A 15,230-nucleotide genomic window follows, 5' to 3' on the forward strand; every position below is an offset into this window, starting at 1 on the left:
GTGGGAACAGTTCAATAAATAAGCCTTTTTTAAGCAAGTTGCTTGGACTTAGTTCTGACTCTATTGATAAAATATAAATCCCATGCTCTTCACCTTTTTCTAAATGTCTTCCAGTTTGGTAATGGGAAAACATACCAAGAGCACGTTGTTGATCTATCTTGTAAAGACCATGTGTTGAATCTCTGAAGAACAGTGCAGTGGTAGCTGGGCATTCTAGTCTTTCAATTATTGTGCTGGCTTCCTTCTTTATTAACTGAATTTGTCATAAGCATGATTAGTCAAAAATCCAAATTTCTTACTGGCTGATGTTGGGTTTCCCTACCCAGTGTCAATGTATACTAGTCAAGTCTCTTTAAAAATTATGGTAAACTATGTATAACTCAAATTTGTCATTTTGACCATTTAAAAACACACAATTTAGTTGCATTATGTTAGTACTATTATGCAACCATTGATACTATTTCTAAATCTTCATTCTCTAAAATGAGTAGAAACCCAACTCCACCTATTTTCCCTCTCCCCTATATCTGTTCTACTTCCTGTTTTCATGAATTTTTCTGGCGTAGGTATTTGATGTAAGTGGAATCATGTAATTTATGTGTTCCTGTGCTTTAGCGTAATGTTTTCAAAGTTCATCTGCCATAACTTTATTTTTTAATGGCTGAATAATATTCCACTGTATGGACATGCCTGCTTTTATTTGCCCATTGATTTACTGCTTCTACCCTCCTGGCTGTTTTGTGAACAGTGCTGCAGGTATCCGTACGAATCACTGTGCTCTGTTCCTTGTGACACATTTGGAGTAAGATTGCTGGGTCCTTTAGCATTTAGACTAAAGAAGCTGTCACAGTTATATCCTCATCAGCAGCTTGAAGTTTCATGCTGACCCTTGTTACTTTTTTATTTTTTTCATTATTTAGAGAATACTTTATTAGTTCTGTAATCAAACCCATGTAGATAAGACTTTACATATTTAATACATTGTGTTATCTCTGTACAAATGGAAAAAAAATTAAGTTTAACATTTCTAGACCAATATGACTGTTAATTTCTGTACAATGCCAACTCAACATGGTAAACTTGGGTACTTTTCTCAAAGTTGACATCACAGCTAGTTTCCAAAAATTCAATTATATGTATGTATATATATATATAAAAAGATCAGTAATAGCAGTATGTTATGTATCAATGTCAGCAACAGCTTTTCCAGGTTCTGCAGTCGTCTGAACAAAATAACACTCCATTAACAAAAACAAAACACCCCAAAACAACAAAGTTCTGTTATGGTTGTGGTACCTGGCACCATTTTTTTAAAATTAGTTTCTCAGTCATCATCTGGAAAGCATACACTCTAGAGTAGCATCATTAAAGAGTTCTGATAGAGCACAGTCACTACTACATGTCATAAAGCAAGTACAAGTTATCTTACATTCACAGAGGCGTGGTACAGTACTGTCCTACAGCTATACTACTAGAGGGAACAATTCAGAGGCGTTGTTTGAGACTTGATTCTGCTTTTCCAGCAGAGGGCCCAAAGAATGGTATGACACAGCTTAGTAAAGAAATGCACCGTCTTTGCCGAGATGTCCTTTCATTAGTGACACAGTTCTAGGTACTCACTGTTTTTCATGAATTACCTGGTTTCTCTTCAGATAATATAAATCTTTCACATTTTGCCTTTTTAATTTTTAAAAAATGTTTACCTTGCTCATTTGAAAGAGTGATACAGAGAGACAGAATGAAATCTTCCATCTGCTGGTCTACTGCCCAAATGACTGCAGTGGCCAGGTCTGGGTCAGCCCAAAGCCAGCAGTCAGAAACTTTGTCCAAGTTTCCCATGTGGATGGCAGGAGCCCAGCTATTCAGGACATCGTCCACTGCTTTCCTAAGTGCACTAGCAGGTGGCAACCCTGCTGTTCTATAACATGGACGCCTTTTTTTTTTTTTTTTTTTGGTAATCATCTTGGTAGATATGCAGTAGTAGATGGTTGTGATTTGATTTGTGTTTCCCTACCTAATGCTGTTGAGCTTATGGTGTGCTTGTTTGTGATCTTTAGACTCCAGGTACTTGAAGATATGTGTACTCTGCTATTTAAAAGTATGAGGAGCTAATAGTACCTATTCTTTAAAGAGTTTTTAGACAACTGAATAAGGAGATATACAAGAAGCCGGGTATGGTACATGATGGTATTTTAAAAATGCGTGTTATTTTTAAAATTACCTTAAATAATTGTCAGAAAAAGAATGAGAGGTGGGTTCAGTTTCCTGTGTAATTTAATCAATAGCTGTTAATTTCCTGGAATATTGTGCTTAAGAACATTCAGGAAAAAGGATTACTGAGACTGATGAGCAGTTTCTGGCCCTAGGGTGTGGCCTGGAACTTGTCCAGGCAGTCCAGCCATACAAAAATACAGAAACCTTGTCCTGTTTTACAGATGTTGCTTCTAAAACGTTGCTGTAGGCCTTTGACAAGTTACATCTTGTCTCCACTCTGAGCCCTGGTATCTTCATTTTGAAACAATTATGTATCACTCCCTTTGCCAGCTCCTGGGGGGATGTAAGGGAATAGGAGGAGGAGGATTCGGAAAGCACAAGGGCAACATCAAAAATGCTAGGAATATAAAAAAAAGTTAGGAATATGGGAATACGTTTTTAGAGATACTAATCTTATCCCCTGTCCTGTCTCATACCTCCCCATTTACTTTGGCTGTAAGAATGAGTGAATAAAATCCCAGAACCTATAGAATTGGAATTATATTATAAAATAAAAAATTAAAAAGAATAAGTGAATAGTTAATATTTTTCTATGTGTGATTATCATTATAATTTGATGCAAAGGTTGCAAAAATGTAGCATTGTTTTTTTTCCCTTGTGTCTTTGGCAGCCATTCCTTGTTCTCGTGTCCAAGGCCTGAGAGTCCTTGTACAAGTGCAACCCCGCAGAGCAGGGGTGATCTGTGGAACAGGTTGTGGAGTGATTGTCCATTTCTGCTTTATAGTTTTTACAGAACTGTATTGTCATCAGCCACTGCCTGCTCCCCACAAATCCTCAGCCTTCACTTTTTAAATCTGTTTATTATTTTTGCCTTCCAAAAATGTTTTTGTAAAAATTTTTGTGTACAGCATCACCTTCCTACATAGAAGTGTTAATTAATTTAAACTCATTTCTAGAGGATACATTTTGTAATTGCTTACTATGCAAAGTTAGGGAGAGAAAGTATAGCATGCTAAAAAAAAAAAGTATAGTATGCTTATGTGGTTGGGTAGTTTGGGATTCTCTACCCAAAAGAATTCTCTTTTCAACTTCCTTAATCTCCTAGGCTTTATTTCCCTAAGAGAGGTCTTACCGTAGTATCTTCAGTTTTGAGTTGGGATTAGTGTCTGCTTTTCCTTCATGCTTATTTTGTGTGTTTCCTAGGCATAAGCCAGTTATGTTTTATTGTTTGAATTCTTGATTTTTTTTCTCTTGGAACCTCTATTTTTCTGATACTTTTTTTTTTTTTACCACCATAGATAGATTTTGATTTCTCTTTTATGAGCTTGTACTTTTCCAGTTTGTGGAAAAGGTGAATCAGAAACTTTGTGATATGATCTACAATTAAAATCAGACATGGAAAAATGTTAATAAATTGGAGACTAATGGTATGAATTACTGAAGGTAACTCTTATAAATCTTCAAACTTGTGAGGCTGCCACTGTGGCCAGTGGCGAACTGCTGCCTACAATGCCAGCACCCTGTGTCATATCTGGGTGCTGATTGGAGTCCTGAGTTCCATCTCTCTAAAACCAAAACATACTAGCAGTTTCTTTCTACTCTCTGTTCCACTGTTCAGTCCCTGGCTGCCACTGTTCTACAGCGGTCTTCATGCGTTTGCCTATTTTAGACACAGCTTGCATCATACAGTGTGTGATTTTCTCTCTGGCTTTTTTGAGTCAGTGTGATGATTTGTGTAATAGCTTGCATCATCAGTTCATTTCTTTATAGGGCTGAATGACATTTTATTGCATGAATATGACTTATTTTATGTGTCCATTCATCAGTTGATGACCACAAATGTGAATGTGTATTTCTAGTCTGAGTTCTAGTCCATCTGTCTGCATGTCAGTCCTTATACCAATACTGTGTTCTCTAATTATTATAGCTCTGCAGTAATTTCAGAAATCACAGGTTTTATTTTCTTGTGCAACCTGATTCTGTGTAGTGGCTACACCATTTTGTGTCTTCACTGATAGTGTTCAGTCTCTCTATGTCCTTGCTGACATTTGCTTTGTTTTCTTTTGCATTTCCTTGATTAGTGGTGTTGAACACTTTTTCCATACACTCTTTTACTATTTGTATGTCTTCAGAGAAAAATCTAGTCATCCTTAATGAATTTTAAATTATAGTGTTCGCTTTTTAGCTATTGAGTTGTGGAAACTGCTTAATGTACAAAGTACGTTTAAAACGTTTGTAGGGACCTAAGTGCGCCATGGCTTTGGGAGGATGCAGCATCTCACCTGAGCTGAGCAGTGTCAGCACCTTCCCCAGGAGACAGGTTTAGTCAGCCAGCCCCAATTCCATGGTAACCATGTGCGACTGTAAGGCAGTGATCAAAATGCGGATATGCCTGAAGAGAAGCAATAGGATTCAGTGGAGTGCGCTACTCAAACACTGGAGAAATATAACATAGAGAAGGATATTGAGGCCCCCATCAATAAGGAGTTTGACAAGAAATACAACCCCACTTGGCACTGCATTGTGGGAAAAAACTTCGGTAGTTATGTGACAAATGAAACCAAACACTTCATCTGCTTCTCCCTGGGCCAGGTCGCCATTCTCCTATTCAAATCTGGTTAAAAGCATGGACTCAGCCACAAACCCAGTGATCCATGCAAAAACAAGAACTGCAGCCTACATTCCAAATATCAGAGACTGCCTTGCCAAGGAATGCTTCAGTGTTTGAGCCTTTATTGTGTTTTGTGCAGGGCATTCTGTACTAGTTGTGGTTATAAACCGATTAGCCAATAATAGTTTGTATTTGTATTTATTTCATGCTTGGTTTTTTTCCCCACTCAGTTCATTCCCTTAAAAGAATAAAGGTTAGAGATTTTTAAAAAAAGTTTGTAGGAAAATTAAAACAAGTTTGGGAGCCTGGTGAGATGGTGCCTTTTGTGATGCTTTCATCGCATATAGGCTCCAGTTCACATCTAGCTGCTCCACTTCCAATCCAGCTCCCCAGTGACGTGCCTGGGAAAGCAGCATGTGTGGCTCAAGTGTTGGGTCTTGCACCTCATGGGAGTTCCAGGCTCCCTGCTCCCGCTTGCTCAACACCAGCTGTTATGACCATTTGGGAAGCAAATAAGTGAATGGCAAGCTTTGTCTCTCCCTTTCTGTCTATAATTCTGCTTTTCAAATTAATAAATACATTTTTTTAAAGTTTCATTCCACACACAAAAAATCTTGAAATCCAAGCATAGTTTTGACATAGTATTCATTTTTAAAGATACATTATTCGAAAGAGAGGCAGCAACAGAGAGGAGAGAGGGAGATATCTTTCATCTTCTGGTTTACTCCTCAAATGGCCAAGGTGGTCAGGGTTGGGCAAGGCCGAAGTCAGGAACTTCATCATGATATCCCACTTAGGTGGCAGAGGCCTAACTGCTTTGGGCCATTCCCTTTGTTTTCCAAAGTACATTAACAAGGAGCTGATGGGAAGTGGAGTAGCTGTGAGTCACACTGGTACCCATTTGGGATACCAGCATTGCATGTCTATGCAACAATGCTAGCCCCCATATTATGTATTGCTGTACAGAAGTTTAGAATTTGATGCAGTCAGTCTTGTCTGTTTTTGCTTTTGGTGTATTTGTTTTTCATATGTCTATGAACTCATTTGAAAGACCAATGACATGACCCTTAAACCTTGTATTTATTTCTAGAGGTGTACAGACTCAGGTCTTATGTTTAAGTGTTTCATGCATTTCAAATTGATTTCTGTGTATAAAGATCCAGATTATTTCTTTTGCACATGAATATCCAGTTTTTCTGTTTGTTAAAAAAAGGCTGTTCTTTCTGGACCTGGCACAATGGCTCAGTTGGCTAATCCTCCCCTTGCAAGTGCCAGGATCCCATAAGGGCACCAGTTCATGTCCAAGGTACTCCATTTCCCATTCAGCTCTCTGCTTGTAGCTTGGAAAAGCAACATAAGGTATCCCAAGTACCTAGGTTTCTGCACCCACGTAGGAGACCTGGAATTAGCTTGTGGCTTCGGATTGGCTCAGCTCTGGCTGTTGCTGCCATTTGGGGAATGAACCAGCAGATGGGATGATTTTTATCTCTCTCCTTCTTTCTGTAAATCTGCCTTTCTAATAAAAATAAATAAATCAAAATAAAAAAAGACTGTTCTTTCTTGATTAGCACCCCTGTCAAAGACCAGTTCCCCAAAAAAGGTGTAAGTTTATTTTCTGATCTCTTTCTTTTGTTCCTGGATATATATGTAATACAATATTTAAATATAGAAACTATATGTAATATATATACTACATATATTTTAAAGCATATATATTTAAAGTATTAGTATTATATATATTATATAGATAAGAAGTGGAGTATCTAGGACTCCAACTGACACCTGCTAGCATCACAGGTAGAGAGAATTAACCTGTTACACCATGGTGCCATCCCTTGTTATATATATATATACATACATACATATATATGTATATATATATATTTTAAAGATTTATTTATTTTTATTACAAAGTCAGATATACAGAGAGGAGAGACAGAGAGGAAGATCTTCCGTCTGATGATTCACTCCCCAAGGGAGCGCAACGGCCGATGCTATGCTGATCCGAAGCCAGGATCCAGGAACCTCTTCCAGGTCTCCCACACGAGTGCAGGGTCCCAAGACTTTGGGCTGTCCTCTACTGCTTTCCCAGGCCATAAGCAGGGAGCTGGATGGAAAGAGGAGCTGCCGGGATTAGAACCAGCGTCCATATGGGGTCCTGGCGCTTTCAAGATGAGGGCTTCAGCTGCTAGGCCATGCCGCTGGGCCCACTTGTAATATATTTTTAAATCAAGGAGTATGATGCCTCTAGCTTTGTTCTTCCTTAGAATTGATTTGGCTGTTCCTGATCTCTTGTAGTCCTACATAAAAATTTTGGACTTGGCTTTTCTATTTTATAAAAAATACTATTCAATTTTTTAAATAGAGATTGCATTAAACTTGTAGGTCATATGGATGACTTGGATAATATGAATACTTTAGCAATAAGTTTTTCAATTAATGAACCTGTTTCCTTTCTATGTTTGTTTTCCTAAATTTATTTCATCAGTAATTTGCAGTTTTTATTCTACATATTCTATACTCCTTTTTTATTCATAAGTATTTCCTTTTGGTTACTTTCTAAATGGGACTTTTTCTTATTTCCTTTTCAGATATCTTTATTGTACAGAATTATATCTGATTTTTGTATCATTGCTTATATGTCTTCTAAGTTTGTGAAATCTGTTATAGGTTAAAATTATCTCATATATGCTAAGTCTTTTGATTCATCTTACAATATTAGTAGGTAGATAATGTTTTTCCTTTTTTGTCAATGAAGAAGCTAAAGTTCACATAAGATAAATACCTTTTCTAAGATGACAAAAATGTTACATGATTTAACTGTGACTTAAACGTGTTTAACACCAACATATGTGATCTGAACCATGCTTACTGTGCTGCATATTTCCAAGAACGTGTTCATTAAGATTTAAATTTTTTTTACATTAAGGTCATTACTTTGGGACCAGTGTGGTGGTGGTGTAACAGGCTAATGCCCTACCTGCAGTGCCATCATCCCCCTATAGATGATGGTTCATGTCCTGACTGCTCTATTTCCAAGCCAGCTCTCTGAGTATGACCTGGGAGGGCAGTGGAGGATGGCCCAAAGCCTTGGGACCCTGCCCCCACATGGAGGGTTCCTGGTATCAGGTCAGCCAAGTTCCAATTGTTGCAGCTATCTGGGGAGAGGAGTGATCCATTGGATAGAACATCTCTGTCTGTATCTCTCCTTTCCCTGCAAATTTGCCTTTCAAATAAAATACATATATATGTGAACCTTTAAAAAAAAGAATGATCATTACTTTGTGGAGCAGCATCATGACACAGTGAATAAAGCCACTGCCTGTGATGCTGACATCCATGTGAGTGCTCCACTTCCCATCCATCTCTCTGTCCTTGATCTGGGAAAAGCAGCAGAGGATAGCCCAAGTGTTAGGCCCCTGACACCCACTGGGGAGACTGGAGGAGACTCCTGGATCCTTGTTTTGGGTTGGCCACATGGTCTGGGAAGTGAACCAGCTGATGAAAGATCTCCCTCTACATAGCTCTTTCAAATAAATACATGATTATTTTAGTCATTAGTTTGATTTTGATTTTAGTTTTATACTTTATGCACTCTGGTCCTGTTTATATTGGCTTTTGTGACAGATGTTTTAAGGTTATATACAGAGCTATGGACCTTGGTATGGGAAATGGTAAGTACCAAGAAGGGTCACCTCTGGGACTTAATACAACATCAGATGGTAGCCTTAAACTGAAATTAGAGTTTAGGATTTAACAAGATATAGAGGGATGGGACGTTGATTGAATTATCCTGCCTCTGATTTGGAATTTAAGGATCTTTATTAGAATGGAATCTCCTGGAAGCTGGTATGATGGTGTAACAAGCAGTGCCGGCATTCTATATAGATGCTGATTCTAGTCTCAGTTGCTCTGGTTCTGATTGAGCTCCCTGCTAATGGCCTGGAAAGGCAGCAGAGCACAACCCAGGTCTTGGACCCCCCCAATACCCTGTGGGAGACCCAGAAGCTTCTGACTCCCGGCTCAGGACTAGACCTGCTCTGGCTGTTGAGGCCATTTGGGAAGTGAACTAGAGGGTGGAAAATCTCCATCCTCTCTATATAAGCCCAACTTTTCAAGTAAAATAAACAAATCTTAAAGAATGGAGTTGTCTTAGCTATAGATATCCAGACTTAGAGCACCGATCTATTGTGCTCTCAGTTTCTTGATTCTGGAAAACCTCTTTTTCACTTCACAAGACCGTTTAGTAATTGGTGATAGGTAGGTTAAGAATGAAAATTATACTATGTCAAAGATAGTTCAGTGCTTTGTATTGTTTTGAATGTGCTCTGTATTCAGGTAGTGTAAGATATTAAGAGGTACAGAAGCAGGCCTGGCGGAAGAGCCTAGTGGCTAAAATCCTTTCGTTGCACATGCCATGGTCCCATGTAGGTACCCGTTCATATCCCAGCTGCTCCACTCACCTTCCAGCTTGCTGCTTGTGGTCTGGGAAAGCAGTTGAGGATGGCCCAAAGGCCTGGGACCCTGCACCCGCGTGGGAGACCTGGAAGAGGCTCCTGGCTTTGGATTGGCTCAGATGCTACCGTCGTGGCCACTTGGGGAGTGAATCATTGGATGGAAGATCTTTCTGTTTCTCCTCTCTGTGTATCTGGTTTTCCAATAAAAATAAATAAATCCTTAAAAAATAAAATCAGAACTAACTTCTGAGCTGCCTTCCAGCTTGGCTGCTTTCTAGATCTGGAAAAAGAGGTACAGGAGACAACTTTTAGCAGCAATTCCATTTGCTACCACGTATATCCTCCCAGGGGTGATTCGCATTTTTTTTCTAGTGGCCCTGTAAGTAGGCAGTTACTACCTATATCTTCAAGTTTTTTTACTTGGCAACATATTGTGGATATGATTTCTATCTGTACATTGTAAATTTTGTTAATCATTGTTTATAGCTGCAAATGATTCTGTTGTAAAGATATGCCATAATGTATATATTCAAACCTAGACAAATCCAATTTATTTACATTGTCTCAATCTCTTATTTGTAGGAAAAGAGCTGAAAGGAGTATTGTCATTTGATATCTAAATATTATATTTTGTGCAATACAGGACAAATTGCCAAAAGAGGGGCTGCCGTATCAAATAGCCTGTGCCTTTACAAGTTGAACAGCAGGCACGGCATCCTCCTCCATTAAAGCTTACTAGTTTACACTCTTAACAATAATATAGGAGGGTTTATGTTACTAAATTGCTAAATTTAGTAAATTGCTAAACTAAATTGCTAAATTGCTAAATTGCATTTCTCTTCTGATAGCTAAGGGATGAGCATATTTTCATGGTCAAGTATTCAGTTACATGTTCTTTATGATACACTATTTTAATTGTAAGCATTTTTTTTTTGAAGATGTATTTGTTTATTTGAAAGGCAGAGTGACAGAGGAATCGGGGGAGAGAAGGATGTTCACTTCCCAAATGGCTGAAATAACCAGAGCCGGGCAAGGAGCTCATAATTCCATTAGTCTTCCATGTGGGTGGCAGGAACCCCAAGTGCTTAGGCCATCTTCTGCTGCTTTCCCCGCATGTTAGGGGTTGGATCTGAGGCAGAGTGGCTGGGACTCAGCTGGTGCTCTGGTATGGAATACAGCACAGGCAGCAGCTAAACTTGCTGTGCCACAATGCCCGCTCTTGATAAACTTTTAAAATATTGGATATGGTGTAACTGCTAAAAACTTAGCATTTTTTAAGGCTATGTTCTGTATTCTTTAAACAAGACTACTTAGTTTAGAAGTTAAAATGATGAACTCTGTAGTGTTAGGTTTATTCCTTGGCTTTTGCTGCTTCGTAACTTAGAGACTTAAGAGGCAGCTTGTGTTGCATTGTGGTTTCCTTATCTACAGATGATGTGCAACATTTTATGTACTAAATCAGAGAAAATATATGAAAGTACAATGTCCAGTGTTCAGTAAGAATGTAAGAATGTCCGCTATTGCATGTAGGCATGCATGTCTATGCAAGTACTTAACTTTGTTCAAGAAATGGTAGAATGTGATTATGTATTAATAATAATTGCTGATTTTATTATTAATAGAAATGACAGAAACATGCTGAAATGGTCATTGTAATTCACTAACACTAGGAAAATTATAATTTGTGTTTTAAATATTTTGATTAATTTTTCTGCAATGAGAATGTTATTTTGTTTTTGTTTTTTGGGTCCAGAGGACTTTTATTTTTCCTTCACACTTACTTTGTCATGAATTCCTAGGGAGTCGGCTTTGACAGCTCAGACTCCTTTCCATGGGTTCTGACACAGTGGGCTGCTCTAGGGGGACAGACTGGGATTCAACCCAGGGACCTTTCTCTTTGGCTTCCCTCTTTTTCAAATCATTTTCCTTCATGCTTTTCAGGAAGCTGTCTCAGCCCTTGGAGTGTTCAGTATGCTCAGTATGCACAGTTATTTTCTTGGCATGAATCTTGCCCTTGTTTGTTTACAACAATGCCAACGGCATGCTTGGTAACACTGTGGACTCTTCCAGGTTTTCCACGGTTAACACTTAATGGGGCATTCCTTTTTGAACAGTAGCCATGTCCTTGATATCTGCAATGTCACCTTTCTTGTAAACACACATGCATGTGGTCAAAGGAACAACTCCATGTTTCCTGAAAGGCCTGGACAACAAGTGGCAGGCACCTCTCCTCTTTACCTTGGTGTTCATCATCTTGGAGAACTACTGGAAGTTGGAGATTCCAGCCAAAAGGGAGAATGTCTCTATGATAGCAGAATATACTGTAAATACTGTTAAATGAATTTTATTAAAAGTCTCCTCCCTTCTTTTTTCCTTTATAGACAGAGAGTGCATGGGCTGAAGAATACGCCGAGAAGAAGAAAGGATCACACAAGCGCTCAGCATCCTGGGGCAGCACAGACCAGCTGAAGGAGGTTAGAGACGCACGCCCAAGGGTGCAGAATTTGATCCTTTAATTAGCTGATTCATTCAAGTTGATGGCAGCAAAATAACAGAAAAGCACTCCTTTTTTTTTTTTTTTTGGTGTAATGAAGATTTGAGTAGGAAAACATGCATTACTTAATGTGTCTTTGTCCTATTTTTGTTGGAAGAGTTTATATTTTGTCAACATAAAACACTAGACTTAAAAATATTGTTGTGATGCAACATATTTATGCTTATTATTTTCCTGTATTTAGTAATGTTTCTGAAATTCAGTAATTTAGCTTAACCAAGTTGATTTTGGCTCTATACTCTGATTACAATTTTCCTTGCCCCTCATTTAAACCATTTGTATTTTATGCATACTCTTCCTTAAAGGAATGATAACGGGATATTCTTTTAAATTATGTTTAGTATGTCAAGAATTTGTGAATGTATTTCATTGCTTGACTTGATATATAAATACTCAGTATTTTGAGCTGCTAAAGATTGGATATTTGACAAAGGAATCTAAAAAATTTACAGTAAGGGCAATGAGAGACTAATTACTATTTTCAAACTCTGAAAGATGTAATGTAGTCTATTTTAAAGATTTATTTTTATTATTTTTGTATTGGAAAGGCGGATATACAGAGAGGAGAGACAGAGAGGAAGATCTTCCGTCCGATGATTCACTCCCCAAGTGAGCGCAACGGGCCGATAGGGTCGATACTATGCCGATCTGAAGCCAGGAGCCTCCTCCGGGTCTCCCACGCGGGTGCAGGATCCCAAAGCTTTGGGCCGTCCTCGACTGCTTTCCCAGGCCACAGGCAGGGAGCTGGAAGGGAAGCGGGGCTGCCGGGATAAGAACCGGCGCCCATATGGGATCCCGGGCGTGCAAGGCGAGGACCTTTAACCACTTGCGCCACTGCGCCGGGCCCAATGTAGTCTATTTTAAATGCTGAAAATTTCCAATACGTTTAGTGCTTGGGAAGCTGCAAGAATGACAATAATGTTATAATGTTGAGACATAATTTTTAAGGTTTATTTATTATTTTTAGTGGAAAGTCAGATTACAGAAAGACAAAGCTCTTCCGTCTACTGGTACACCCCCCTAAGCAGCCGCAACGATCAGAGCTAAGCTGAGCCAGGAACTTCCTCTGGTCTCCCACATGGGTGCAGGATCCCAAGGCTTTGGGCCACACTCCACTCCCTTCCCAGGCCACAAGCAGGGAGTTGGAAGGGAAGTGGAGCAGCTGGAATATGAATCATCACCCATATGGAATCCCGGTACATGCAATGTGAGGGTATTAGCCACTAGGCTACCAAGTCCCATAATTTTGTTTCTTCTTAAAACGTAGATGGAACCTGGCACTGTAGCCTAGCAGCTAAAGTCTGCGGACAGATCTTTCTCTCTGTCTCTCCTCCTCTCTGTAGATCTGACTTTCCAATAAAAATAAATAAATCTAAAAAAAAAAAAGAGGTAGGCATACGTGTGTATGTGTGTAAATTTTGAATCAGATTTTGTGATTTGATTCTTAAAATCAAAGGAATTAGGCTGAAATTGTACTGGTTCTAATTAAGAAGTGTGTTTTTATGTAGTGTGAAAATGTTACATTCGTTTTTTCTTTTTTCAGATTGCAAAATTACGTCAGCAGTTGCAGAGAAGTAAACACAGCAGTCGACATCATCGAGATAAAGAAAGACAGTCTCCGTTCCATGGCAACCATGCAGCCATTAACCAGAGTCAGGTAGGAGCAGGGATTCCTCAAAATCCAGAAAAGAAAGGGATTTTTTATTTCATAGATAATTGTTAAGCACAAAAAAATGTCCAAAAGAGTATTTAAAACTGTAAATTCTGTACTGAATTATATACTGAATTGCAATCTTCTTCGTTAAAAAGAGTATTTACAGAATGATACTTCTGTTTATTCTAGCAGGTATAGCTAATTGTATATTTTGATTTGCCATATTTTTGTCTTCATCAGTTTAATAATATATTGGAGTCTGAATAATACAGAGATGTAAATATTAGCTGTGGAGCAGAGCCTGTTTCAGAGTCTTTCAAAGTCTTAGTGTCCTTACTTGAAGATAATGAGAATAATTAAACTGGTCTCTCACAGTAATTTGGCAGGGACCCAGCATGATAGCCTAGTGCCTGAAGTCCTCACCTTGCATGTGCTGGGATCCCATATGGGCACTGGTTCATACCCTGCTTCCCATCCAGCTCCCTGCTTGTGGCCTGGGAAAGCAGTTGATCATGGCCCAGCTCACGCTTGGGAGACCTGGAAGAAGCTCCTGACTCCTGGTTTCAGATCGGCTCAGCTCCAGCCTTTGTGGCCACTTGGGAAGTAGATCAGTGGACAGAAGATCTTCTCTCTTTCCTCCTTTCTGTATATCTGACTTTACAATAAAAATATTTAAAAAAAAATCATTTGGCAGGAAATAGCCTATAACTCCTTTGTGTCCTCTAGTAGGACTCATGTAGGGAGGATATCTCTAACCACATTGAAGTTGGCTGTGATGCTTTGGCTGAGGGAGAAGTCTAGATGGTTTTCTGTTTCAACAGTAAGGTCTTGAGAGATACAGGCAGCACATAGAGGGCTTAATGTTACAACTTTCAGATTATTTATCAAGATCATAAGGCAGGAACGAGCATGGCCACCCTATTTTTGTAAATAATGTTTGACTACAGTGCGACACTCTGACTTTTAATGTACTATCTGCGGCTTCTTTCCTACGACAATGCAACTGAGTAGTTCTGACAGACTATCTGCCCCCTGGTGCTTAAAATATTAATTGGACTTCATCTAAATTATGCTTCACAAAACACAATCAGGTAAGTAAAAAAGGCAACTTGCAGACTAGAAGATTATATACTTAGAAATTATGGATCTGATAAGGTATTTATTTCTATCTGGACTGTACAAAAGAGCTCTGGGAACTCAAAGCCAACTCAATGTTTGAGTGCACTGAGTATCTTAATAGTTTTTTAAGACAAAAAGCACATAATGCCAGTATAGTTTTCCTCACATTTCTATGAAATACCACTTCACACACATTAGAATGGTGATTTAAATGACAGATAATAGCATGCATTAGGAGAGAGATGGAGGAATTGGAACCTTTGTGTATAATTATTACTGGTAGAAATGTAAATTGAAGCAGTAGTTTTGGGGAAAAATCTGACAGTTCCTCAAAAGACTAAATGAAGAACTGCCGTGTGATTTAGCACTTTCGTGTTAGTTTTATCCAAGAGGATTGAAACTATGTGCCCATGTAAAAACTTTGGCACAGCCGTTCATAGTAACAGTATTCACAGTAGCCAAACTTTGAAACAGCCCACACATGTATCAGCTGACAAATGGGTAAATAAAATGTGGCTTATTTGTATAATAGAATATTATTTGAATTAATAAGAAAGGGATGTAGATACATGGAGAAGCATGGATGAACCTGAAAGCATGCTAAGTGGAGGAAATTATACG

The 15,230-nt window shown here is 38.7% G+C and overlaps 2 protein-coding genes across 2 annotated transcripts in view; both read left to right on the plus strand.

Annotated features, from left to right (window-relative positions):
* FAM117B (family with sequence similarity 117 member B) overlaps window positions 1–15,230 on the plus strand; it is an 87,573-nt gene that overhangs the window by 47,027 nt on the left and 25,316 nt on the right. The window contains exons 3-4 of the mRNA XM_040984456.1: window positions 11,664–11,756; window positions 13,380–13,493. Of these exons, the coding sequence (XP_040840390.1) occupies window positions 11,664–11,756; window positions 13,380–13,493 (207 nt within the window). The remainder of the gene's footprint in view (window positions 1–11,663; window positions 11,757–13,379; window positions 13,494–15,230) is intronic.
* On the plus strand, window positions 3,124–5,239 carry LOC121159411 (dynein light chain 1, cytoplasmic-like). The gene is given in 2 exon segments (XM_040984457.1): window positions 3,124–4,592; window positions 4,595–5,239. Coding segments are annotated over 2 exon segments (276 nt in total). The 5' UTR covers window positions 3,124–4,558; the 3' UTR covers window positions 4,837–5,239.

Source organism: Ochotona curzoniae, unplaced genomic scaffold, assembly GCF_017591425.1.
Source record: "Ochotona curzoniae isolate NIBS_2020 unplaced genomic scaffold, NIBS_Ocur_1.0 contig_4148, whole genome shotgun sequence".
Taxonomy (NCBI): domain Eukaryota; kingdom Metazoa; phylum Chordata; class Mammalia; order Lagomorpha; family Ochotonidae; genus Ochotona; species Ochotona curzoniae.